The sequence below is a fragment of the Geotrypetes seraphini genome, chromosome 4, assembly GCF_902459505.1.
Source record: "Geotrypetes seraphini chromosome 4, aGeoSer1.1, whole genome shotgun sequence".
NCBI classification, from domain to species: domain Eukaryota; kingdom Metazoa; phylum Chordata; class Amphibia; order Gymnophiona; family Dermophiidae; genus Geotrypetes; species Geotrypetes seraphini.
The window spans coordinates 172,467,745-172,493,831 of NC_047087.1; the positions used below are offsets into that span (position 1 = coordinate 172,467,745).

The following is a 26,087-nucleotide window of genomic DNA, read 5'->3' on the forward strand; positions in this document are numbered from 1 at the left end:
GTATCTCTATCCCCACCACACCATCTCTTGTGTCCAACTTCCTTCCCTTTTTGTTTCTTCCCTCCCTAAATCCCATTGTCCATCTCTCTCCCTCTCCTCTGTATTTAGACCCATTATTTATTCCCTCTCTCCCCCAGTCCAGTATATGCACATCTCTTTGAAACCCCCTTTCCTCCCTCTGTGTACTTCTACATCAGGCCCCCCTGAAGGCCTGCTTCCCCTGTCCACCATCCATCCTCCCTCTGAATCCCTTATCTATCATATCCAGCATCTCTCTTCTGTGTCCCTGTCCCTATTCTCCTCTCCAGTAGTGTCCCCCTTGTGTCACTGTTCCTATGATCCCTCCATGCCCAGCATCTTAGCTCTGTTTCATGTCTCTCCCCATATCCAGCTTCTTCTCTCTTACTTACCTCCTGTATCCCCTTCCCCAGGTACAGGCTTTTTCCTACTATCTCTCCTGCCTTCCTGCAACCTGCCCACCTACTTTGGAGCAGTATCGGTCCCTCTTGTACCCTTCCCCTTGTGTTCTTGCATTTCTCTCTGTCCAGCATCTCTCCTCTGCTTTCCTCTCCTCTTTTCGATTTGGTCTCTCTCTTCCCTTCACTCCACCCCAGATCTGGCATCTCCCTTCCCCTCTCTTACTCTCTCTTGCTCCTTCCTCCTCCTCCATCTGCACAGGTCTGGCAGGCATCTCTCAATCTTCAACATACAAGTATAGCAAATGTGTTATACTGCCCCCCCCCCCCACGTGAAGGCCTGCTCCCCCCGCAAGCCTACATGTTTCCCCAGCTTCCCTGCTCTTACCTTAAGCTAATACGGCAGCCTGCAGGATCGCCGGTGCTATAGCGATCCCTGCAGCTGCCGTCATCCTCAGCGGCATATTCCCTCTGCCGCGATCCTGCACCTGACATCAGAGGAGGGGGCAGGACCATAGCAGAGAGAAAGTGCCACTGAGGACAATGGGCCGCTGCAGGGATCACTATAGCACTGGCGATCCTGCAGGCTGCCGTATTAGCTTAAGGTAAGAGCGGGGAAGCTGGGGGAACAAGCAGGCCTTTCTGACTGACCCTCCCCCCTCAAGCAGGAGCGACAGCAGATGGCCAGCAAAAGGCAGTACTTCTGCTCCTGCTTTAGGAAGGCACGGGAGAAAGGGTTGGTCATCGAATCGGGAGGACGATTTTTTTTTTATTTTTATTTTTTTTTAAATTGATTCGAATCGATTTGAATCGTAAATCGGGCAGTACTAGTTTGTTGAGCTTGAGGAAGTTTTGTTGCAACCATGCACTCAGTTCCTCAATCAATTGCAAAATGTGTCTGTGAAGGATTCTTTGGTTACGCAGAAGATAAAAATATCTTCTGCATAGGAGAAGGTATGGACTTCTGGGAAGGAGAGCCTGTTACCCATAACATTCAAATATACGTTGAATAGTGACTATGATAGAGAGAAGCCTTGTGGAACTCCATAGTAAACATTCCAGACTTGGGACTTCTACGATCCATCCTCACTTTGTATGTCCTCTTGCTCAGGAATTCTGAGAACCATTTTATCATCAACCCATTCGTTCCTAGCTCTTCTAATTTTAAAAGTAGTAGTGAGTGGTCAACTGCATCAAACACCGCCGAGATGTCATATTGCAAGATTTTGGTTGCTTAGGTAAGACCTCACCTTTGATGTTAATTCTAGGAAAAAAGATTTTGTTTCTGTGCATCAATCTGAATCCATGTTGTGATTTATGGAAGCCATCAACTTTGTTTAGGTACGCGGATAGCTATGTGTTGAAGCAGAATTCAATTAGTTTAGCTGGCCAAGGTATGCCTCCTACTAGCCTGTAGTTTTCTTCCATAGCTAGAGCCAGATCAACGGCCTCGGGTATAGGTGTCGTAGAGAGAGGACTGATAATGAAGTGGGGTAAATCCCTTTGTCAGACACCTAATGAGAAAGTCTGTCAGCCAAGTTATAAACTCGACAGGTGCTTGATCCAAATATCACTGCACAGAATTTCTCAGATATTTAGCCATTACAGATAATCTGCTAACTTGCTACCATAGCTATTTTCTGCCTGCAAATGGTTATCTCAGCAGACCATTTCATAATTTGAACACATTTTAATTTCATAACGTCAAAGTTATTGAATCAGTAATAATGTCTTTTGTGTGTACTGTGTGTCAGTGACACATTTGCAGTGTTCCCCAGGTTAGATAGTTAAACATATTTCTATGGATGCAAATCTGCTCTTTATTGCAGATGGAAAATTGAGGGGTTATTAGATGTTATCACATTGAAACAATTTAACAATGCGTAATATATTATAAAATGTTAAGACAACCTGTTGGTTCTAGAAATCACTTTTGCTCCATTTGCTTTCAGGTGACAGAAATTCGACTGAAATATTTTGACACAGTTCCAGTAGCTGCAGCTATGTGTGTGTTGAAAACAGGATTCCTCTTTGTTGCTTCAGAGTTTGGAAATCAGTAAGTACATCAATATTTCTCAACCAGTAGAGCTGTTCTTTTTAAATTGCAGATCAAAGCCTATGATTTCAAAAAAGGGAACAACCAGATGATGCCACAGAAATGCCACAGAATTCTAACAGCAGAATTACCTCAGTAATGAAAGAAAACTTACTTCATTACTGAGGTAATTCTGTGGCATTTTTGAGTTATTAAATTGGCTAAATACAAAAAAGGGAGCAAGAGAGCAAAGGGAGGGGGTAGATAAAAATAATACATGTATTAGTCAGCTTAAAATATAATTATATAAACAGGTTAAGATAATTAAAACATCCATGTTTCAGCATTTTTGCCTGCATTATGGTTCATAAGATTAACACATTAGATTTCATCAAACCACCCTTTAAACAAAAAATACACACCTAATGGTCAAAGAAGCATATTTAATTTGTTAAAAATGTCTTAACTCTCTGTTCTGTTGTAAAGACATAGGAGTCTGTACGCCAGGTGAATATTCCCGGGTGGTGAGTTGCTTGCAGAAGGTAGTCAGTCATACCTTTCCGCTCCTTCCAAAAGTGGAGTATAGTGCCCTCTTCAGTTTTTCCTTCTGAAAGCAAGTTGAGAAGGTGTGTTCTGATCTGCTCTATTCGGGTTTTGTTGCTTATGGGCACTTTTTACATCCAAATTTTGAGGCTTTGGTGCCCAGAGGTCCCCTTACAAGGGACAGCACTGCCCGGGAGAGGACACAAACTCCACGAGGGCTGTTTGCACCTCCTAGGACAACTGCTGGGTGTAACTGTTGTGCCGTCCTGCTTTGTGTATGTTCAAAGCTCTGGGTCCATTCCTCTGGAAGCTGGATCACCTGATTTATTTGAGACTTGATTGCAGCTGTGGGAGTTTCAGGGAGCCAACTGTGTTCTTATCTCCTCCCTTCACACTGCGAGGGTTTGTGAAGGTCGAATTCACAATTAGAGAATGACACGGTGGCGGGTTACCCGCGGCTAGCCACGTTTAGCTGCGGGTAGCCCGCCGAAACGGGGAAGAAAAAATAGTGGCCTCTGCGGGACGGGGACAAGGCCATTCACCGCCCCGTGGAGCGGTGAATGGACTTGTCCCCGCAGTGAGGCAATCAAGGATCGCGCGGTCCCCGCCATCTCCCTCCCTCCTCCTTACAGCCGGTTGATTTAAAAAAAAAAAAAGCCTCCTTCCTTTTCCCCTGCTCTTACCGCCATGCTCATGCTGCAGCTACTAAAGCCGACAGGAAGTCTTTCCGACGTCAATTCTGACGTCGGAGAGGACATTCTGGGCCAGCCAATCGTTGCCTGGCTGGCCCAGAACATCCTCTCCGACTTCAGAATTGACGTCGGAAAGACTTCCTGTCGGCTTTAGTAGCTGCAGCATGAGCATGGCGGTAAGAGCAGGGGAAAAGGAAGGAGGCTTTTTTTTTTTTTTTGAGCAGCAGGGAGGCAGCAGGCTGGCTTTGGCTAGGTGGGGAGAAAGGTAGGCAGGCAGGATTTGGGGGTGGGGGTGGGACAAAGTGTGGAAGGCAGTGAGAGGGACATGGGAAGGAGGCACTAGGGGCACTAAAGACATGGGAAGGAGGCACTGGGGCACTAAAGACAGGAAGGGACACTAAGGACATGGGAAGGAGGCACTGGGGGCACTAAAGACAGGAAGGGGCACTAAGGACATGAGAAGGAGGCACTGGGGGAATTAAAGACAGGAAGGGGCATTAAGGACATGGGAAGGAGGCACTGGGGCACTAAAGACATGGGGAGGAGGCACTGGGGGCACTAAAGACAGGAAGGGGCACTAAGGACATGGGAAGGAGGCACTGGGGACACTAAAGACATGGGAAGGAGGCACCGGGGGCTCTAAGGACATAGGAAGGAAAGAGGGAGGGAATAGAAAGGGACAATTCTTGGGCCTGAGTGCAGAAAGAAAGAAATGAAAGAAAGGATACACAGACAGAAGGAAACGCAACCAGAGACTCATGAAATCACCAGACAGCAAAGGTAGGAAAAATGATTTTATTTTCAATTTAGTGATCAAAACGTGTCAGTTTTGAGAAGTTATATCTGCTGTCTATATTTTGCACTATATTTGTCTATTTTTCTATAGTTACTGAGGTGACCGAGCTTGCGGAGATGGGACGGAAACAGGGTTTTAAAATTTTAGTCCTAGTAGTTTGCCGGTCCACAAAATAATTCTTTTATTTCTGCCGGTTCACGGGTGTAAAAAGGTTGAAAAACACTGATGTAGAGTATGCCGGCTTTCTTTTTCGCCCAGCCGCACGCGTTCAAAAAGCCGCGCTTGCGCGACTGCTCGAGTTGATCAATCTACTCCTCTCTTACAACTTCCTGTTTCCGGTTGCATCAGAGGAGAATATTGAACAAATGAGCACCCGCATGTGCGGCTGGGCGAAAAAGAAAGCCGGCATACTCTACATCTAAGGTGAGATGGAGGGAGGGAGATGGCGGAACACTGCAATCGGTTGGGTGTCTGCTGTTTTTGTATCACTGCCTGCCTGCGCTCACGTTCCAGATCCACCTGCATTTTTAGTGTGCACAATTGACCTGATTTGAGCTATAGGTGAACATGGGGGACACGTCATTGCAAGGGAGGACAAGTCAATTGATTTATTTTATGTTCTGTTTTTACTACAGGGCAGAGGCACTGAAACATATTCTCAGTGCAGTAGTAGTAGTAGTAGTGGTGGCAGGATTCTCTTCTGTCTTCATGGTGTTTCGCAGTACTGAGGTTTATATGGATGCTGCGGGGACTGTAATGGGGCGGTGATGGGGCGGTGCAGAGGATGGTGGGCCGGGGACGGTGCAGTGACAGGGACAGATTTTTTCCCCGTGTCATTCTTTATTCACAATCACTGTCAATCCGACTAGCAGCCTAAAAGATCTCCAGTTTTGGCTTACTTCTACATAGTTTGAGGCAGAAAGTTTTCTCTAGTCAGGCTGCATGAAAGCTGACACAGGCAGGTACCAGCACAGCAAGTACAGCCCATGGGGAACATAGGGGAGGGGGGTCAGAAAATTTCATTTTTCAAAGTTTCTGGGGCCAGAGATGGGGGTCTCCCTTCCCCAAAACCTCTTTCCCTGAATTTTTTAAACTTCAAGGGAGAACATAAGAATAAAGAATAGCCTTAGTAGGTCTGACCAATGGTCATCTAGCCCAGTATCCCATCTTCAAGGTGGCCAATCCAGGTCACAGAAACCCAAATAGTAGCAACATTCGCAGATAATGGCTTTCCCCAAGTCTGTCTCAATAAGAGACTATGAATTTTTTCTCCAGGGAATTGTCCAAACCTTTCTTACAAACAAAGCCCTGCCAGCTGAAGAACTCTTTCTCTAGTTCAGCAGCCAGAAAGAAAAGTTCCTTATCTGTAACAGGTGTTCTCCATAGATAGCTGGGGAATGCAGCCACACTTGTTGGTGAAGTCCCTGGACTGAGCCAGCATAGCAGAACTCTCCCCTAGCCAGTAGTCTGTTTGTTTTTTATACTACTGGGCATGTGTGGCCGCCTTGCCTCCAGAGTTCCACCCCTTTAACCCGTCAGTATTTCTCTAGCTCAAGAAGTAAGCTGGGTAGAGAGGATGGAGGGCGGGCAAGTGTGGCTGCATTCCCCTGCTGTCTAAGAAGAACACCTGTTACAGGTAAGTAACTTTGCTTTCTCCGGAGACAAGCAGGGTAATGCAGCCCCACTTCTTGGTGAGTTACTAGCTTGAATCAGAAAATGGGAGGAGACAAATTAAATTTTTTTTTTTTTTTAATGGAAATAAATTGCAAAGAACAGATTGTCCAAACTGAACATCTTGTGCTGAACTCTGGTCTAAACAATAATGCTTAGTAAATATATGAATTAAAGACCAAGTTGCTGTTTTGCAGATATCTTGTATGGGAACTGCTCTCAAGTTTGCAACTGATGAAGCTGTCGCTTGTACTTGATGTGCTCCAATGTGACCAGGAGAAGACATGAAATATTTCTTATAACAAAAAGAGATGCAATGAGTAATCCAGGAAGAATATAGTTCATTTAGAAATCGCCTTTCCTTGAGTAGCTATATTGAAGGAAACAAATAGTTGATTGGTAGTATGGATAGAAGCAGTCCTGTCTAGGTATTAAAGTACTGCTTTTTTGCAGTCCAATGAGTTTGCCCCGCTGAAGAATCATGTGGAGGAGGAAAGAATGATGGTATCGAAACGGACTGAATGATGTGAAAGTCCGTAACTGCTTTTGGAAGAAACTTTGGATGAGTATGAAAAAGTACTTTGTCGGGAAAAACTTGAAGATATAGTTCATAGATGATCAGTGCTTGCAATTCGCTAACTCTTCTGGCTAAAGTAAGGGCCACTAAGATAGCTGTTTTCCATGTTAAGAATTGTAGTGGAGCAGAACCCAAGGGTTCAAAAGGATCCTTCATCAACTGTTCCAAAACAATGTTTCATCAACTGTTCCAAAACAATGTTGAGATCCCAGACTGAAGGTGGAGTACAAAGTGGAGGTTAAGACCTCACAAAAAACCATAAACCAGAGGATTTTGTGAAAATGGTTATCCCTCCAAGAAATGGTGGTAGGCCGAGATAGCTGAAAGATGAAGGCGTACAGAGTTGGTCTTAAGACCTGAATTTGATAAGTGTAATAAGTAAGTTAAGATGTGATCCACACTCAGGGCTGTGGAGTCAGTAGATAAATCCTTCGACTCTGACTCCTCAGTTTCTGGTACGCATGACTTCGACTCCAAGTACCCAAAATTGTCTCCGACTCCACAGCCCTGTCCACAGGGCAGCGGAATGGGTTTTGATCCTGTGAGCATGCCCAAATGGAAAAACGTTTTCATTTCAACTGTTAAGACTTCCTGGTAGATGGTTTTCTGGCTGCAAGAAGTAGTTTTTGCTGCTCACGAGACTGGAACATCATTGAGGATTAACCGTTCAATTTCCAAGCTGTGAGATGGAGGCTGTGAAGATTGGGGTGTAGTAGGTGAGTATCCCGCTGGAAAAGAAGAGATGGATGATCCCCTAACGGTATTGGATGTGCATCCAGAAGTATAGGATACCAGATTTGTCTGAGCCAATGAGGCGCTATGAGAACCAGTTGAGCATTCCATTTTCAGCAATTTTAGACTAGTTCTTTCTCAATCCAAAGAAAAGGCAAGGCCTTTGACCTATCCTTAACCTTTGGTCATTGAACAACCTTCTTACATCAGAAAAATTCTGAAGGACTTCTCTTCCAGCAATCCCTCCACTTCTCATTCATCTCCAAAGTTCTTCAAAAGACCATCAGACAGATCTGATGGTCTTTTGAAGAACTTTGGAGATGAATGAGAAGTGGAGGGATTGCTGGAAGAGAAGTCCTTCAGAATTTTTCTGATGTAAGAAGGTTGTTCAATGACCGAAGGTTAAGGATAGGTCAAAGGCCTTGCCTTTTCTTTGGATTGAGAAAGAACCTGGAATAGAATCATTGTAACTGTTCTTGTTGGGGGAACTTCCTCAATTGTGTTGTTTTGTAGTAACGAGGATATTTCCATGATGATTTGTGGAATGTAATGATGTTGGATGGTGGAAGCGAATGAGAGTAGAAATGCTGAGGAAGGAAGTTAAGTGAATAGCCTTGTCCTTGTGAGGACCTATTTGTCCGTGGTGATTTCCTGCCATGCTGGGTAAAAATGGATTAGCTGTTCCCCCAATTGATAGTAGGTCAAAAACTAGGAGAAGGTTTAAGCGAAGGGAGCTGTAACACTGGTTGTTGCTTCTTTTCCCTTGGATGCTTGTTCTGGGTTGCTGAAAAAGATTGAGACCGGAAAGGAGATCTTGAATAGGGAGCAAAATGCCTCCAAGATAGTATTGTTGAAAAAATTGTTGGTGGTATGATCTCTTAAATGCCAACGAAGAAGGCTTACGATATGGCTGAAGTTAATCTTGAGAATGTGCCGAGAGTTCTCACATGGCTGTAAAATCCTCTTAGAGCTGTGAGACCGTTCACCAAATAGACTATCTCCTAAACATGGAGCATCTGCTAGCCTGTCATGGAGATCTAGTCTAAGGTCTGAAGCTTTGAGTCAGGCAGAATGGCGAGCCGCAATTGCAACTGCTGATGTTCTTGGGTTCATGTCATAGGCATCATAGTTAGTTTTTATCAGGTGATAAATAGATTCTTGAAGTGCCAGGTAGAGATTTTGAATTTCTACTGACGAGGCAGTTTCTAATTGCTTCAAAATGGAATGTTGAAAATGTAAAATCTGTAATTGATGTGCCAGGATCCTTGAGGTGAGCATGGATGCTTGATAAACTTTCCATCTAACTGCATCCAGGGAACAGTGGTCTTTCCCCGGAGGTGAAGTAAACTGAGTTTTTGCGGATTTGGACTTAGAATGGCTGACTCTGCGACCATGGAATGATGTGGCAATTGTTGCTGATCATGATCTGGTGCCTTGTCCACCCTGTATTTCATTTCAAGATGTCTGGAAGAAGTAGAGACTGATTGGGGTTTTTGCCAATTAGCCAACTACAGGTCTTGAAGGATTTGATACATTAGAAATACAACAACCCCTTTTGAAGGAGTATGACAAGATTTCAGGATTGCTTGAAAATCCTTGTTATCTGCTGGTGAAGCTGTTTGAGAAAGACACAAAAGGTTGGAAACCTTCAAGAGAAATTTTGGGTAAGAATAGTCTTCTGCTTGTCTGTGATGCAGTCTGGTCTGGATAGGACGGATCTGCAGTGACAGGCGCAGGGTCAGGAGATCTGAATTGTCAACCCACTCATGTACTGGAGATGCCTGGTGCTGAGGAGAAAGGTAGATTGATGTATGAGGAGACCAGAAAATAGTTGAAGGGTCCAGGAGAGGGTCTGGAGAAAAGACCTCTGAGGAAGCACCTTGTGGAACCTGAAGAAGAGCTTGAGGAATTCCCACTGGAATAGCAGGAGTGGATTACTGAAAAAGAGCAGAGCTGTCCCTCATAAAGTTATGGAATAGTGAGAAAAAATCCAAAAGAGGACCCATGGAAGGCTGAGAAGCACCTGTAGGTATTATATGAAGCAAGACTGCCTGTGGAGAAAAGGACAGGTCTGCAGACTGATAAGAAGGTGCAACTGAAGAGGTATGTGGAAGCACAGACAGTCCTTGAGACTCCAGCGTCGGATCTTTTGAGGACTGCGAGATAGAAATATAGCCCACAGGAGTCCTTGCTGATTTGTCTTTTTTCAAAGAAGCAGATGCTGGCTGTTTATTAGAGCCGCAAACTGCTTTGGGTAAGGGTGAAACAGCAGAGCTGACTGCTTTTTCTTGGATGTCCCTGAAGAAGCCTTTTTGATTTTATCTGACGGCCTTGGTAAGGGAGTAATGCCTGCCCCCAGTAGAACTTTGTGTGAGCCCTGAGGGGGAGGAGGTATAGAGAAGAATGGTGCCATGAAGTTGTTTGTTTTTAAGAAGAAGAACCGGAGGTGATTGTTGTCTGTTTGTTTTAGTTTTTTCCTTTTTTTTCTTCGATGTCTGTGAGAACCAAGGAGAAGGGGAGAGCTGTGGCCTGCTGAGAAAAAACTGACAGGCTAGGAAGGTGGAGCTCCGGAGGCAAGGTGGTCGCTCATGCCCAGTAGTATAAAAAAAACAAAAACAATATAGAGTGATGGCATTCAGTTGTTGAATTTTGACGATTTAGTCTACAGAAGTATCCGCTTCTTCACTTCATGGCATGTCTCTTGATACAACCTTTTGATGTATAGCTCTGGTGTCTTTTCTGTGCTTTAGGTATTCTGCTGCATTTATGCTGATATTCTTCCTCATGAATAGGCATGGTTCAACCTGTTGTATTGTACATACATGCTTCATCTTCTTGTCTGATCACTTTTATTAGTGCAACTGGTCTGAATGTTTTGCCTTGTTATCATTTTGTCTTTGTGCTTTGTAAATTAAACTCAATAAAACTTTTTGAACTTAAAAAAAAAACCCAAACAAAAAATAACTACTGGCTAGGGAAGAGTTCTGCTATGCTGGCTCAGCCCAGGGACTTCACCAACAAGTGGGCTGCATTACCCTTCTTGTCTCCAGAGAACTCTGATTTATAAAATGACAGTTGTACAGAATGTTGTTTCTTTTTATACTTTATGAAAATAAGTTCAGTATAAAACTATTTTAGGCTTGTGCGGACGGGGACCGAGCTCGCGGGGACAGGAACTGAGTACGCGGGGACGGGACAAATTTTTTCCCCCGTGTCATTCTCTAATCCTCCCACCTTCCCAAGGATTTGTATTTCTTTAGTCTGTAACGGACTGAACAGGTCCCATGCAACAGGCAGGAACAGTGGTGTTTGTGCACTGAGACTACCCAAAAGCTCCTGAAAAAATTTGCTGGTATACTTATTCCCATGCCAGGCTGCATTATTGATATCACCCTTATGTGATGATTGCAGTCCTTGGAGAATTCCCATGAAGTTGTAAATCTATGAGTGATCTCTTGAATGGAGGCAGAGAAGGAAAGGGAATAATGCGGTTAGATAACAAAATAAGACTCATCAAGCTGGTAAGGGGAAAGGAGAAGATGAAGTTCATAGTAGTAGGTTCTATGCAAGTGTGTACTTATATTGTTCTCTCATTTTACACAGAGAAGATGGCAGTGAATCTTGAAAGCAGGGATTATAATAGGGGTACTAAAGTTTCATGGGATTTTTCAGTGGAGGTTTCCCTTATTTCAACAACAAATATTCTGACTTTCTTAACAACATTGTCCCTTTTTCCTCCTGTCCCCATCTTTTTTTCCCCTTTTCAGTTATCTGTATCAGATTGCTCACCTTGGAGATGATGATGAGGAGCCAGAGTTCTCATCTGCCATGCCTCTGGAGGAAGGAGATACATTCTTTTTCCAGCCACGACTGCTCAAAAACCTGGTGCTTGTGGATGAGCAGGACAGTCTGTCCCCAATATTGAGCTGTCAGGTATGTAAGTGAGTATGGCCTTTTCTTTGCAGCAGAAGTTGTACATGAAGTTCTAGATGTGGTTATACAAAAGTTATTTGCACTCTTATCTTTTGTGCTTGGATTTCAGCCTTTTGACTGAGCTTTCAGTTCACCACACCTTAATATTTTAGATGTCTCATTAGCTTACATTAAGGGTTTACAGCTTTTCAAGGAGAAGCCTTATTTTCTTGTCTTAAGCCAAATTCTATTGTGTCTAGTAGTCCTGAGCACCACCAAGTTGATTACAGAAGGATGTCACTCATCTTTCAACTCTGCATCCTTTGCAGTAGTCTGGCCCATACTCCCTCAGTTTTTCCTTCCACAAGCAAGTTGAGACATGTAGAGAATGACACGGTGACAGAATTTCACAGTCTCTGTCCCCACAGATAACCGCAGAAAACCAACCCCATGTCATTATTCTTTAAGGAGAGAGGGAAGAATCGGAGTAAAAATGGGCACAGCCACTAACCCTCAAGCCTTGCATTGAAGAATGCTGGGGTAGAAGGACTGAGTTTGAGATGGACACTAAAGAATGATATGGGATGGTTTCCCGCGGTTATCCGCAGGGATGGAGATGTAACAAATCTGTCACCGTGTCATTCTCTAGTTGGAAGGGTGTCTTGCTGATCTGCTATGCAGTTGTTTTTTGTTTGTTTTTTTTTTTGGAGGAGGGGGGTTTCCCTTAGTCTGAGGCTTTGTGCCCAGAGATTTCCATTAGCCTGAGACCTCTGCCTGGGAGAGGACACAGGCTCACTATGCGTAAGTCTACAGATAGCAGGATCAACACCTGCGGACACCTGTCTAGCCAGCCTACTTAATATTTTTGGAGCTTGGGGTTCATTCCCTTGCATTGTGCTCCCTGCTTTATTTGGAGCTTGAGCAGAGGCTGTTTAATCTCATCCCATTTTGTCTGGGCTAATCGAGGGTTGGCTGCATTTCCCTTCCCCTGTTGCGGCATGTGATTTTGAGGGAGTCGAGGCTCAGTCTAACATTGGTCTGCCTGGCAGCCCGAAGACCACAGTTTGTGGATTTGATTTGAGGTACAAGTCTTCTCCAGCACTCCAGCTGCAGTTTCTGAGCTGAAGCAGGCACTCATCATGGAACTGTAAGTAAGGCTATTGTAGCCTATGGGGAAAATCAGGAGAGGGGTGAGGAGGATCTAAATTTGAAGGGTCCAAGGGCTAGGGATATGGTCCCCCCCACCTCCAGAAACCCTTTTTGAAATTTTTGGACTTTCAGTTTTTCTTCCCCAGGCCATTTTGGCACCAAGATCACTGCCTTGATGGCCATCAGTGTGTAGATCAGGGGTGCCCAATACGTCGATCGCGATTGACCGGTAGCTCAGGAAGGCAACGTGAGTCGATCGCGAAGCCCATCCCAGGCTCCGTGATAGACTCGTGTTACCGTCCTGATCTACCGGGCCGAACAGCCTTCCTCTCCAATGTTCTCCCTAGGGCCTATTAGCTGGGCGGTCCGCCCAGCTGTCATCTGCTGCTGCTGCTGCCGCTGAACATTAACAGAAAAACCCGGCTTGGAGATTTCAGCCCGCAGCGAACTTATGCTCCGGGCTCTAACATGTGCGTGCCGGCTTCCCTTCTCGTCCCTCCGAAACCGGAAGTTATGTCCGGGGGGGGGGGGGAGAAGGGAAGCCGGCGCGTACATGTTGAGAGCCCTGAAGCAAGCGTTTGCTACGGGCTAAGGCGGGAGACAGGTTAGTGAGGCATTTGCTCTTCTTGCTGCCGGGTCCTGCCTACTTTCTGTTTCCGCGAAGGCAGGACCCGGCAGCATTTCCCCCAATAGGTCGATCGCGATCTTGGGTCGATCAGCCTTCCTCTCCCCGACGGCAGAATTGACGTCGGGGAGAGGAGTGCTGGTTGGCCGAAGCAGGGAGAGCTTGGGGTGGCGTTGGCTTTCGGGCCTGTTATTGGTGGTGGTTTGGGGCCTGTTATTGGTGGCGGTTTGGGTCCTGGTCCCCAATGGCAGTGGCAGTGGTTTGGGGGAGGGCAGGGAGAAAGAAAGAAAAAGGGCAGGCAGGGAGACAGAAGGAAAGAAGAGAAACAGAAAAAAAAGAAAGGGAGGGAGAGAGGAAGGAAAAGTTGGGAGAGGGAATGAGGTCTGGAGGAGAGGAAGCATACAGGCTAAAAGAAGGGAAGAAAGATTGGATGCACAGTCAGAAGAAGAAAGTGCAACCAGAGACTCATGAAATCACCAGACAAGGTAGGAAAAATTATTTTATTTTAAATTTAGTGATCAAAATGTGTCTGAATTTATATCTGCTGCCTATATTTTACACTAAGGTCCCCTTTTACTAAACCGCAATAGAGGTTTTTAGCGCAGGGAGCCTATGAGCGTCGAGAGCAGCGCTGGGCATTCAGCGCAGCTCCCTGCGCTAAAAACTGCTATTGTGGTTTAGTAAAAAGGGAGGGGGGTATATTTGTCTATTTGTTACTGAGTTACTCAGTTGTTACTGAGGTGACAGTGCATAGAGTCATCTGCTTTGACCTCTTTGAAAAAACCCCGGAATAGGAATGATAATTAACAATTCTATGCATACAGTGTGCTTTGTGTTTTTTTAAAATTTTATTGTTGGTAGATCATTTTGACTTGATCATTTTAAAAGTAGCTCGCAAGCCCAAAAAGTGTGGGCACCCCTGGTGTAGATGATTGAGATTACCATAGCAATGCTTTTAGTGGCCAAATGAAAAAGAAATTGCTATATACAGTACATATTGTTTCATCCAAGAGAAATAAGTTTCAAATTTGAAATAAAGAAAATAAAATACTTGTTTGTAAAAGAGCTATAAGACATAATTAAATGTAATATGAATCCAATATGATTTTAAAACATTTATGGTAAACATAAACCAAAAAATATACTTTAGGACCCTTTATTAAAAAAAAAAAAAAAGAACATTTTTAAAATGAACATGATTATATATTCTATAACACACTTGTTCCAAACTAAACAAAACCATGTGCAAAACCATACAGAAAACCCTGATGATAATAAACAATAAATGTACTTTAAGACATTTTTTAATAGCAGTCTGCATTTCTTTGTGAATCCAGATAATTTATACACTAAAATATGGTGATAGAACATGGAGAGAAATATAGAAAAACAATATGTCCTGTGTAAACTGCATACAATTCCTTAAGGATGGGTTAAGCACTTCATCTCACAAGTTGCTTGCAGAAGACATCAGTCATTTTCTTCTCTCTGCCCCATTTCTCTCTGGGCAGCACAACCTCTCCTCAGTCTTAACTTCTACAAGTCAGTTGAGAAGATGTTTTGTTTGGTCTATATACCTATGTGGACATATACATGTTCACATAGGCTATATACATGTCCCTCAGTTCTTAAATATATCCCTCAGTTCTTAATTCTATCTCAGAGGAGATCAAAGAAAGAAATCTAATACAAAAGTGTGGTTAATAGTCAAAGCCTTGAGGAGTATTTGACTGCTTACTGAAATTGGTAAGCTGACAGCCAAAGTCTATTTGAATTACTAGTGACTGGCCACTTTATTGGGACAATGACATCATCAATTAATTCATTATTAAACATATGTAGTTGGTACATCTTCCAATTACAATTCATTTACAACTTGCATACTTCGACAATATTCTATTGGTTCTATTCAAATCTCATGGTTTGCTGCAAATCATCCTTCGCAACAAGTGATGACTTGCTTCATAAACATACTATTGGTTTCACCTCTGTCAGCAATAGAAGGAAGTGGACAACATGCTCACTGAGGACACGCTGACCTTGCAGGCATGTTCTATCCTATTGCAAATACCTAGTTTACAGAAACTTTCTCATTTTCTAGACCAGTGTTTCTCAACCTTTTCAAGCCAAGTACCCCCTAAGCCTAACAAATACCAACTGAGTACCCCCGCCCAAGCTCTGCCCCAGGCTCACCCAAGTTCCACCCCTGTCCCGCTCAATCTTTGCTCCTGACTCCACCCACCATAATAATAGTACTAATTGTAATGACATTTCTTCTATTTATTTTTATAAACAACCAATCTCAGCCAAATTCTTGATTTCATATAAACTTCTTCCCTTTGTTCATCTCGTTAAATTCTCTTACTACACCAGTCTTTGATATATTGATCATTCCCTTTTTGTTCTTTACTCCTACTCCAATCTCTCTCCTGCCCTCTTTCCCATCATCTCTACTCCCTCCCCCCATTTCTGGGCCCATCATTTCTTCTTCTCTCTCATCACTTTTGGTGAAGCATTTCCCCCTCTCATCCCCTCCTCCCACACCTAGCTTAAAATAGCTCCAGGGAGCCCTATAGCCCAGCATCTCTTTCCCTTCTCCCATCACAGCCTGACATTTTTCTCCCATTTCCCTCACCTTTGGGTATAAGAAAATAATTTCCTGTACTGATCAGCTGCCTCCCCTACACCCTTATGTATCTCCTCTGTGTCTCTATCCCTTACCTGTTGAACTGCACTGCTCCTTCGGTCCTCATCCCCCAGCTACACTCTCCGCAATGGACGGCGCAAGCAGCTACCCACATGCTGCATGTGCCTAGCCTCCATACGACGTCAACTCTGATGTCGGAAAGAAGACTTCTGGGTCAGCCACTTAATATGCAGTGCCTGAATCTCTGCTGAAAACTGAACGCTGCGGAAGACTGAAGGAGAGTGCGTCACACTGTGTTGGCTTCAGGGGCAGGTTGGCACGGTGAAGAGAGATAATCGGAAACGGCTTCAGCAGGTAGGCAGGAACGGGAGATCCTGGGCGGTGATGGTGGTGTGCAGGAACAGGAGATCCTGGGTGGTGGTGGGTGGCGATGCAGTGGACACGGAATTGGTGGCTAGGCTGCATACCCCCCAACAAGCGGCCCGCGTACCCCCTGGGGTACCCATACCCCAGGTTGAGAAACACTGTGCTAGACAATACACTTCTGTAGGCTGCAACCACAAAGTTACAGTCACATGATTTCCCCTAACTCTACAAGCGACAAATATGTTAGTGTGACTTTTAGCTTATTTTCAGAGAACTGTTATGTTATGGCTCCAGCATCTTGTTCCAGACATTAAACCAAAATATTTTGTTCTATGAAGAAAAATATGTACTCTTTGTGCTATGCTGTCTATACTAAGTTGTATCACAAGTTTCTAAAGCATTTCTATTATTCAGCTACATCTTTTATATAATATTAGTGTCTTTTAAGTCTTAATTAAAGTTGTATCTAATACATATTAGTTATGGGGCCTCCCTTATATTCTGCATAATACAATTATCACCATCAGTTTTTTTGAGGCTTCCTTGTGCTGGGAGAAGGGCCAAATGTTCAGGTCTATAGCCAGGAGGGCCACACTTAAAGGAAAAAAAGCACCTGCCTGGCAAGCCTGCGTTAACACTTTAGAAGTCGGTGCTAGGTCCCTTGAGAGCGGTCTTCACCTTTGTGAAGTCAGGTGCCTCAGCTTAGACTGAGCTGACCCCGCAACTGGCCAGGAGGCTTGGGAGTCTGCTGTGTTCCCCCGCCCCCTCCCCTCACTGAAAAATCATGTGAGAGCTTGAGGGATCAAGGGTTTTCCAGTTTTCTGGAACCTGAATAAAAGGCAGTCAGAGATAAACCGCTGGAGTTTCCCTTGCTTGTCAAAACAGAAATCCTTTCTCCATATTCAGCTGCATTGAGAATCTGATGCAGGCACATGACAGATCTGTGAGTACAACTCATTACTGTCTATGGGAAAATTGAGATGGGCCTAAATTCAGCAAAACTAAGGGTTTCTGAGGATATCTCAAGGGTTCCAACCTTTAAAATCCTATTTTCAGTAATTTAGAACTTTTGGTTTTTCTCCCACAGTCCTTTTTTGACACTAAAATGCTACTTTGGCAGACAACTTTCCTAGTTTTATTTCAAAAGCCTCCTCCTGCCTCAAATTGCCTTGATTTTGATAAAAATTGATTATTATAGACTCGAGTGGTTTAGACCCCACTTCATACGAAATTTACGCTGGATGGTCAGATGAGGAGCATGCTTGTATCGCATGCCGCGATGCATACAGGGGAGGGCAGGAGTCATGGGCTTACCCACTTCACAGGTCAGGAGGTTCAGATCCGGGTCATAAAGCTTTGTTAGAGCCTCTTAAATGTGACTCTGCGTTGCCAGCGAAGTGCTTTTGTGCAGACACCCCTGATCCTGAGAGGAGAGGTGTGGTAGACTGGCAGAGATTATCAGAGGTCCCAAATCAGGTCTTGGACCCTGATTTTGTGATTTTTTTGATGTACGCATCTTACCAGAAATGCAGAGGATTGTCTGGTTAACTCTCAGAGAAGTTTACTTCCACAAAGCGAGGTCTCGCTGCAACCAGTAGAATTGCAGGAACTAGAGGCCCAGTCGGAAAAGGACCGGAACAGTATGGAGTCGGATGCAATTCCGCTGCTCTCTCACCATGCGTCCTCCTTGGAGGATTCTAGTTCTCAGTTTGGGGCAGGTGACCAGAGGAATGACAGTTCTAGATCAGTGAGAGGATCTGATACTGCGCAGCATATTAAAGCTGATAGATTTAACTGAAGTTATTACAGTTTATCTGCAGGAGTTGTATTTAGAGTCTCTGCAGGTTTCTACTACCCAGCTCTCGCTGTTAAGAAGTTTCAAATCACAGTCCACATGCTTCCCTTCACACCCAGAGATTAATTACCAGGATGATAAAGGGAAGAGTGTGGCTCAGTAGTTAAAGCTACAGTCTCAGCACCTTGAGGTGTGAGTTCAATCCCACACTCCTCCTTGTGACCCTGGGCAAGTCACATAATCCCCCCATTTCCTCAGGTAGATTGTGAGCCAGGCCAGACAGGGAAATTTTCAAGTTTATTAAAATTTGATTAACCACTTATTATTATAATGCTTTTGAGTACCTGGGAGAATGGTATAGAAAATCAAATGAATGAATGAATGAACAAACAAACATTGGGAGACCAGGGCAATGATGAAATTGTATCCCATGGCTTCTGATTTCCAACAATTATTTACTCCATCTAAGGTGGATTCTCTGGTGGCTCAAGTTACTAAAAGAACTTCTCTGCCTAGTGAAGATGGAGTAGACCTGAAGGATTCTCAGGATCACTGGGTGGACTTAGTGGTATGGGCCTGCCATAAGTTGCTATGTCAAAATCCAGCCGCAGAGGAGGGCAGGGTGCCCTCCTGTGGTAGCGGATGCTCTATATAACATGCTAGGGTCATGAGTAAAGTGTCAGCATATTCAATGTGTGACCGCAGAATACTCTGGAGCAGGTAGTTGCTGGGAGATTTCGGCATCTAAGGCCACTTTGAGCAAGCTTCCATTTAAGGGGCAGATTTTCTTTGGGAAAAGACTGGATGACTTGATGACCAGCGTGATGGCTCACCATCCCAACTCCTTGCCGGGCAGTAAACCATGAGGTATCGGGAGTTCCTTCTGTGGCTATAGAAAACTGTGTTGTGGGTCTACATGCACCTTGTCCCAAAATTCCCTCCCAAGACTCTAGACAGCGGTTTGGGGGCTCCAGAAGAGCCTCCACATCAGTCCCTAGCTCTGACACAAATTCTAAGTCCCAATGATGTCAGGAGGGAGACTTGGAGTTCTGGGACACTTGGGCGCAGATTTTATCAGACCCTCTGGGGCATTTTTTCTAGACTCAAGTAGGAAGACCAGAGAAAGCAGCCAAGGTCAGAGCAATTGTGCAAAGACTTTTACATATTGCAGCCATAGAGCTGGTGCCAGATGCAGTCTCTGGTTCAGGCAGATACTCTATATACTTTATCATGTTCAAGAAAGACTCAGAAGATTGGAGACTAATCCTGGATCTCAAGTCAGTCAATGCAGTGTTAAAGGTTCCGAATAGAAACAGGGTGATCGGTCATTGCCTTGGTAGCTCCAGGTGAATTTTTGACCTTATTGGATTTGATGGAGGTTTACCTGCATATACCCATTTTCCCAGATCACAGGAGATTTCTCAAGTTCCATATGCAAAAGAGCCATTTTCAGTTCTGAGCGCTACCCTTTGGCTTGGCAATGGCAACTCGCACCTTTACCAAAGTAATGGTGGTGGCAGCAGTGCATCTGCATAGATCAGGCATCCAAGTTCATCTGTACTTGGACGATTGGCTGATCCAAGATGGAATGTCACCAGGCAGTATCTCAGGCAGTTCAGCTATGGCAGGATCTGTGGTGGATTATAAATTTCAGAAAGAGCCACCTGGAACCCACTTAGTGTGTGAAGTATTTGGGGGTTCTGTTCAGTACGGAAGAGGGCTGTGTATTTCTTCCAGAACCACACAAACTGAAGCCCCTATACCAAATCCTGGAGATTTTTGAGCTACTGATGCCTATACTGATGCGATCGAGAGGATTGCCAGGCAACTACAGACCTGTGAGTCTCACGTCTGTCCCTGGAAAGATGGTTGAGGCGCTGATCAAAGATAGCATAGTCCGGCACCTAGACACACACGACCTGATGAGAGCCAGTCAGCATGGGTTCAAGAAAGGGAAATCATGTTTGACGAACCTACTTCAATTTTTTGAGACAGTGAACAGACAAATTGATAGTGGAGAACCAGTGGATATTGTATACTTGGACTTTCAGAAAGCGTTCGACAAGGTTCCACATGTAAGACTTCTCAGGAAATTACAAGGCCATGGAATAGAGGGAGATATACTAAGATGGATAGGCAAATGGCTAGAGAACAGAAAACAGAGTGGGCATAACTGGGAAGTTCTCAGAATGGGAAAAAGTGACTAGCGGTATACCCCAGGGCTCGGTACTCGGTGCCTCAGCTGCCAGACCCTGGATCCAGGAGAATGGTCCTTGTTCCAGAGAGCATTCAACTGCATTGTGAAATGCTGGGAGCGACCAACATCTGATCTCTTGGCTCAGCGGACCACAAGAAAGCTTCTCCTTTCTTCAGTTAAAGGTCAGAGCCAGGAAGTGTCAGCATAGACACTATAGTCCAATCTTGGCCAGTAAACAGGCTCCTGTATGGGTTCACCCCATGGCCAATGATAGGCTGGGACCTTTGCAGGATAGTGACCTATTGAGGATTGGTATTCCTAGTGATTCCGGATTGGCTACATTGTCCTTGGTACATGGATCTAGTCCTGTTGCAGTGAGACAGCTATCTCTAGACTACCACTGCACCAGGATCTTGTGTCCCAGAGGCCCATATCCCTAGAAAATCCAGAAAACTTTGGATTTACAGCATGGTTGTTGAGTGCATAGCATTAGCATGAACAGGATATTCGGATAAGATTCACAGTGCTTCTACAATCAAAGAAGCCAGCGACTAGCGACCTATGCGAAAGTGTGGAGACTTTTTCAGCTCTGGCGAGACAGTTAGATTCCTTATGGGCACTCATTTCCGAACTTCTACAAGAAGTTCTAGAGAATGGCCTAGCGGTTGGATCTTTCAAGGTTCAAATAACCAGTCTTTCTTGTTACAGAGCTCGTGAACAGAAGGTCTTTGGCCTCTCATCCAGATGTGTCCAGGTTCTTGAAGGGAGCTCTCAGGCTTGCCCTCCAGTGCGGCAGCCAATCCCTACATGGAATCTCAGCATTGTGTTATAGGCCCTTGCTAAAGCGCCATATGAGCCTCTGTTGGAGGCATCCATCATGGATTTAACCGTGAAGATAGTTTTCTTAGTTGCAATCACTTCTGCGAGGAAGATGTTGGATCTTCAAGCATTATCTTGCAGAGAGCCTTTCCTCAGATTCATAGAAGCAAGGGTGTTTTTGCGCAGCATACCTTCCTTTCTACCAAAGGTAGTTTTTACAGCCCATAGGTGAGAAAAAAACAGTGCAAAGTATTGAAGTTGCTGGATGTCAGGGGAGTAGTTCTTCATTATTTTGACGTGACAAATGAGTTCCACCTGTCGGATCATCTATTTGTCTTGACCAGTGCTAGCTGTTGGGGCAGACCAACCTCTAAATCTTCTATTTTCCAATGGATTTACATGGCTATATCCTTGATGTACATTTGCTGTGGAAAACAGCCGCCGTTTGCCCTGAAAGCCTACTCTTACCAGAAGTGTGGTGCCTTCCTGGGCAGAGTCCAAGACAGTGCCACCCAACAAAATTTGTAGGACAGCCACTTGGCCTACCCTTCATACCTTTACAAAATTTTACATTGGATTGGGCCTTTGGATTGGGCAAATGGATTGGGCCTTTGGATATTCAGTGCTGGTCACAGGCTCATCTGTCATAGAAACAAAGAAAAAGACGTCAGAAAAGGGCCACGGCCCATCAAGTCTGCCCACTCTAATGACCCACCCCCCTAACTTCTTCCCCTAAGAGATCCCACATGCCTATCCCATTTTTTCTTAAAGTCTGGCACGCTGCTGGCCTCAATTATCTGCAGTGGAAGATCATTCCAATGATCAACCACCCTTTCAGTGAAGAAATACTTCCTGGTGTCGCCATGAAATTTCTCGCCCCTGATTTTCAGCGGATGTTCTCTTGTGGCCGTGGGTCTTTTAAGAAAAAAGATATCATCTTCCACCTCGATACGGCCCTTGATATATTTGAACGTCTCAATCATGTCTCCCCTCTCTCTACGTTCCTCGAGTGAGTATAGCTGCAATTTACTCAGCCTTTCCTCATACAGGAGATCCTTGAGTCCTGAGACCATCCTGGTGGCCATTCGCTGAACCGATTCAGCTCTCAACACATCTTTTTGGTAATGTGGCCTCCAGAATTGTACACAATATTCCAGATGAGGTCTCACCATGGATCTGTACAACAGCATTATGACTTCGGGCTTCCGGCTGATGAAACTTCTACGGATACAACCCATCATTTGTCTAGCCTTGGATGAAGCTTTCTCCACTTGATTGGCAGTTTTCATGTCTTCACTAATGATCATTCCTAAGTCTCGTTCTGCTGCAGTCCTAGCTAAGGTCTCACCATTTAGGGTTTAAGTTCTGCACGGATTTCTGCTGCCAAGGTGCATGACTTTACACTTTTTGGCATTGAAGCTTAGTTGCCAAGTCGAGGACCAATGTTCCAGTAAGAGTAGGTCCCAAGTCATACTGTCGGTCAACTATGTTGCATAGTTTGGCGTCATCGGCGAATAATGTTATTTTACCTTGAAGCCCCTGAGTCAGGTCTCTTACGAAAATGTTAAATAGGATCAGGCCCAAGACCGAGCCCTGCGGCACTCCACTGATCACCTCCGACGTTTCGGAGAAAGTACCGTTAACCACCACCCTCTGAAGTCTACCGCATTAGCCAGTCTTTGACCCATGCAGTTAATGTTTCACCTAATCCCATAGAACTCATCTTGCTCAATAACCTGCGGTGTGGGACGCTATCAAAAGCTTTACTGAAGTCCAAGTACACGACATCCAGGGACTCCCCCATATCCAGCTTTCTTGTTACCCAGTCAAAGCTGATTAAATTGGATTGGCAGGACCTTCCCTTTGTAAATCCATGTTAATGGGGGATCACGTAGATTCTCCTCGTTCAGGATCGTATCTAATTTATGTTTATTAGTGTTTCCATAAGTTTACTCAATATTGATGTGAGACTCACCGGTCTGTAATTCACAGCCTCCGTCCCACATCCCTTTTTATGGAGTGGAATGACATTAGCTGTTTTCCACTCCAAAGGGACTCTTCCTGTATTTAGGGAAAGATTGAAGAGCGCTGATAACAGTTCCGCCAGGACATCACTCAACTCTCTAAGCACCCTGGGGTGTAGATTGTCTGGTCCAATGGCTTTGTTCACTTTGAGTCTTGATAGTTCACAGTAGACGCTGCTGGGCGTAAACTCGAAATTCCAAAACGGGTCTTCCGAGCTTTCCCGCCCTAGACTCAAGGGACTGCTCCGGTACCTCCCATCCATAAGGAATCTTATGCTATTAGCAATGGAAGGAAGGATTAGGTTCTTACCTCAGTAATCCTCTTTCCTATAGAACAGCATGTGATTCCTTATGCCCTGCCCTGTCAGATATCTGTTATGCATGCAGTGACTTGTAGTCTTGGTGGAGTATCCAATGGCTTATCTTGTGACAGCCAAGGAAGAAAAGCAAAGCCTTTGAAGAGGCAGCATATTGGTATTGAAATCGATGTCAGCACATTTTGCCTTGCTAAGTGCTGTACAAGTGTTAGTGTTGGTTGCACACAGGTAGGTGGGTTTTTTGTTTCATCACCCATGCTTTCAGGAAGTCTTGCAGTCTGCCTCCGATCTTTATTTATTTACTATTGCAAAGCAGATCAAACTTATCTGGATCAGGGAGTTTCCGGAGTCCCCCTTTGTTTTCATTTCCTCTCCTAGGGTTATCATTTGCTTTGGTATGGACTAAGGAGAGGGGGCACTGCCAAGAGAGACAAGGGCATGCAGAGAAGAAAATGTTTGATGTCTTCTGCAAGCAACCTTTGAGTTGAGGTGCTTAACTCATCTGTAAGGAATCGTATGCTGCTCTACAGGAAAGAGGATTATCAAGTTAAGAACGTAATCCTTACTTCTTGTGCTAACAGCATACGATTCCTTACAGATGGGACGTATCAGTAATAAAACAGCTTTCTTGAAACTGGAACAAATCAGCCATTGGTTAAGCACAAATATGTTAGCCCTCAACATCAGCAAAACCAAAATAATGATTTTCCCAATCAAGGATGGTCCCTGTCCCATAATAATAAAATCAGTTTCATAGTAACATAGTAGATGACGGCAGATAAAGACCCGAATGGTCCATCCAGTCTGCCCAATCTGATTCAATTTAAATTAATATTTTTATTTTTAATTTTCTTCTTAGCTATTTCTGGGCGAGAATCCAAAGCTTTACCCGGTACTGTGCTTGGGTTCCAACTGCCGAAATCTCTGTTAAGACTTACTCCAGCCCATCTACACCCTCCCAGCCATTGAAGCCCTCCCTGCCCATCCTCCTCCAAACGGCCATGCACAGACACAGACCGTACAAGTCTGCCCAGTAACTGGCCTAGTTCAATCTTTAATATTATTTTCTGATTCTAAATCTTCTGTGTTCATCCCACGCTTCTTTGAACTCATTCACAGTTTTACTCTCCACCACCTCTCTCGGGAGCGCATTCCAGGCATCCACCACCCTCTCTGTAAAGTAGAATTTCCTAACATTGCCCCTGAATCTACCACCCCTCAACCTCAAATTATGTCCTCTGGTTTTACCATTTTCCTTTCTCTGGAAAAGATTTTGTTCTATGTTAATACCCTTTAAGTATTTGAACGTCTGAATCATATCTCCCCTGTCTCTCCTTTCCTCTAGGGTATACATATTCAGGGCTTCCAGTCTCTCCTCATACGTCTTCTGGCGCAAGCCTCCTATCATTTTCGTCGCCCTCCTCTGGACCGCCTCAAGTCTTCTTACGTCTTTCGCCAGATACGGTCTCCAAAACTGAACACAATACTCCAAGTGGGGCCTCACCAATGACCTGTACAGGGGCATCAACACCTTCTTCCTTCTACTGACTACGCCTCTCTTTATACAGCCCAGAATCCTTCTGGCAGCAGCCACTGCCTTGTCACACTGTTTTTTCACCTTTAGATCTTCGGACACTATCACCCCAAGGTCCCTCTCCCCGTCCGTGCATATCAGCTTCTCTCCTCCCAGCATATACGGTTCCTTCCTATTATTAATCCCCAAATGCATTACTCTGCATTTCTTTGCATTGAATTTTAGTTGCCAGGCATTAGACCATTCCTCTAACTTTTGCAGATCCTTTTTCATATTTTCCACTCCCTCTTCGGTGTCTACTCTGTTACAAATCTTGGTATCATCTGCAAAAAGGCACACTTTTCCTTCTAACCCTTCAGCAATGTCACTTACATACATATTGAACAGGATTGGCCCCAGCACCGAACCCTGAGGGACTCCACTAGTCACCTTTCCTTCCTTCGAGCGACTTCCATTAACCACCACCCTCTGGCGTCTGTCCGACAGCCAGTTTCTGACCCAGTTCACCACTTTGGGTCCTAACTTCAGCCCTTCAAGTTTGTTCAACAGCCTCTTATGAGGAACTGTATCAAAGGCTTTGCTGAAATCCAAGTAAATTACATCTAGCATATGTCCTCGATCCAGCTCTCTGGTCACCCAATCAAAAAATTCAATCAGGTTCGTTTGGCACGATTTACCTTTTGTAAAGCCATGTTGCCTCGGATTCTGTAACCCATTAGATTCAAGGAAATACACTATCCTTTCTTTCAGCAACACTTCCATTATTTTTCCAACAACTGAAGTGAGGCTCACCGGCCTGTAGTTTCCTGCTTCATCCCTGTGACCACTTTTATGAATAGGGACCACATCCGCTCTCCTCCAATCCCCAGGAATCACTCCCGTCTCCAGAGATTTGTTGAACAAGTCTTTAATAGGACTCGCCAGAACCTCTCTGAGCTCCCTTAGTATCCTGGGATGGATCCCGTCTGGTCCCATCGCTTTGTCCACCTTCAGTTTTTCAAGTTGCTCATAAACACCCTCCTCCGTGAACGGCGCAGAATCTACTCCATTTTCTCGTGTAACTTTGCCAGACAATCTCGGTCCTTCTCCAGGATTTTCTTCTGTGAACACAGAACAGAAGTATTTGTTTAGCACATTTGCTTTCTCCTCATCACTCTCCACATATTTGTTCCCAGCATCTTTTAGTCTAGCAATTCCATTTTTTATCTTCCTCCTTTCACTAATATATCTGAAAAAATTT

General features: G+C 44.5%; 1 protein-coding gene across 1 annotated transcript in view; it reads left to right on the forward strand.

Moving 5' to 3' along the window:
- The window catches only part of SF3B3 (splicing factor 3b subunit 3), a 307,537-nt gene that overhangs the window by 100,536 nt on the left and 180,914 nt on the right, over window positions 1-26,087 (forward strand). The window contains exons 8-9 of the mRNA XM_033940443.1: window positions 2,369-2,472; window positions 11,230-11,395. Of these exons, the coding sequence (XP_033796334.1) occupies window positions 2,369-2,472; window positions 11,230-11,395 (270 nt within the window). The remainder of the gene's footprint in view (window positions 1-2,368; window positions 2,473-11,229; window positions 11,396-26,087) is intronic.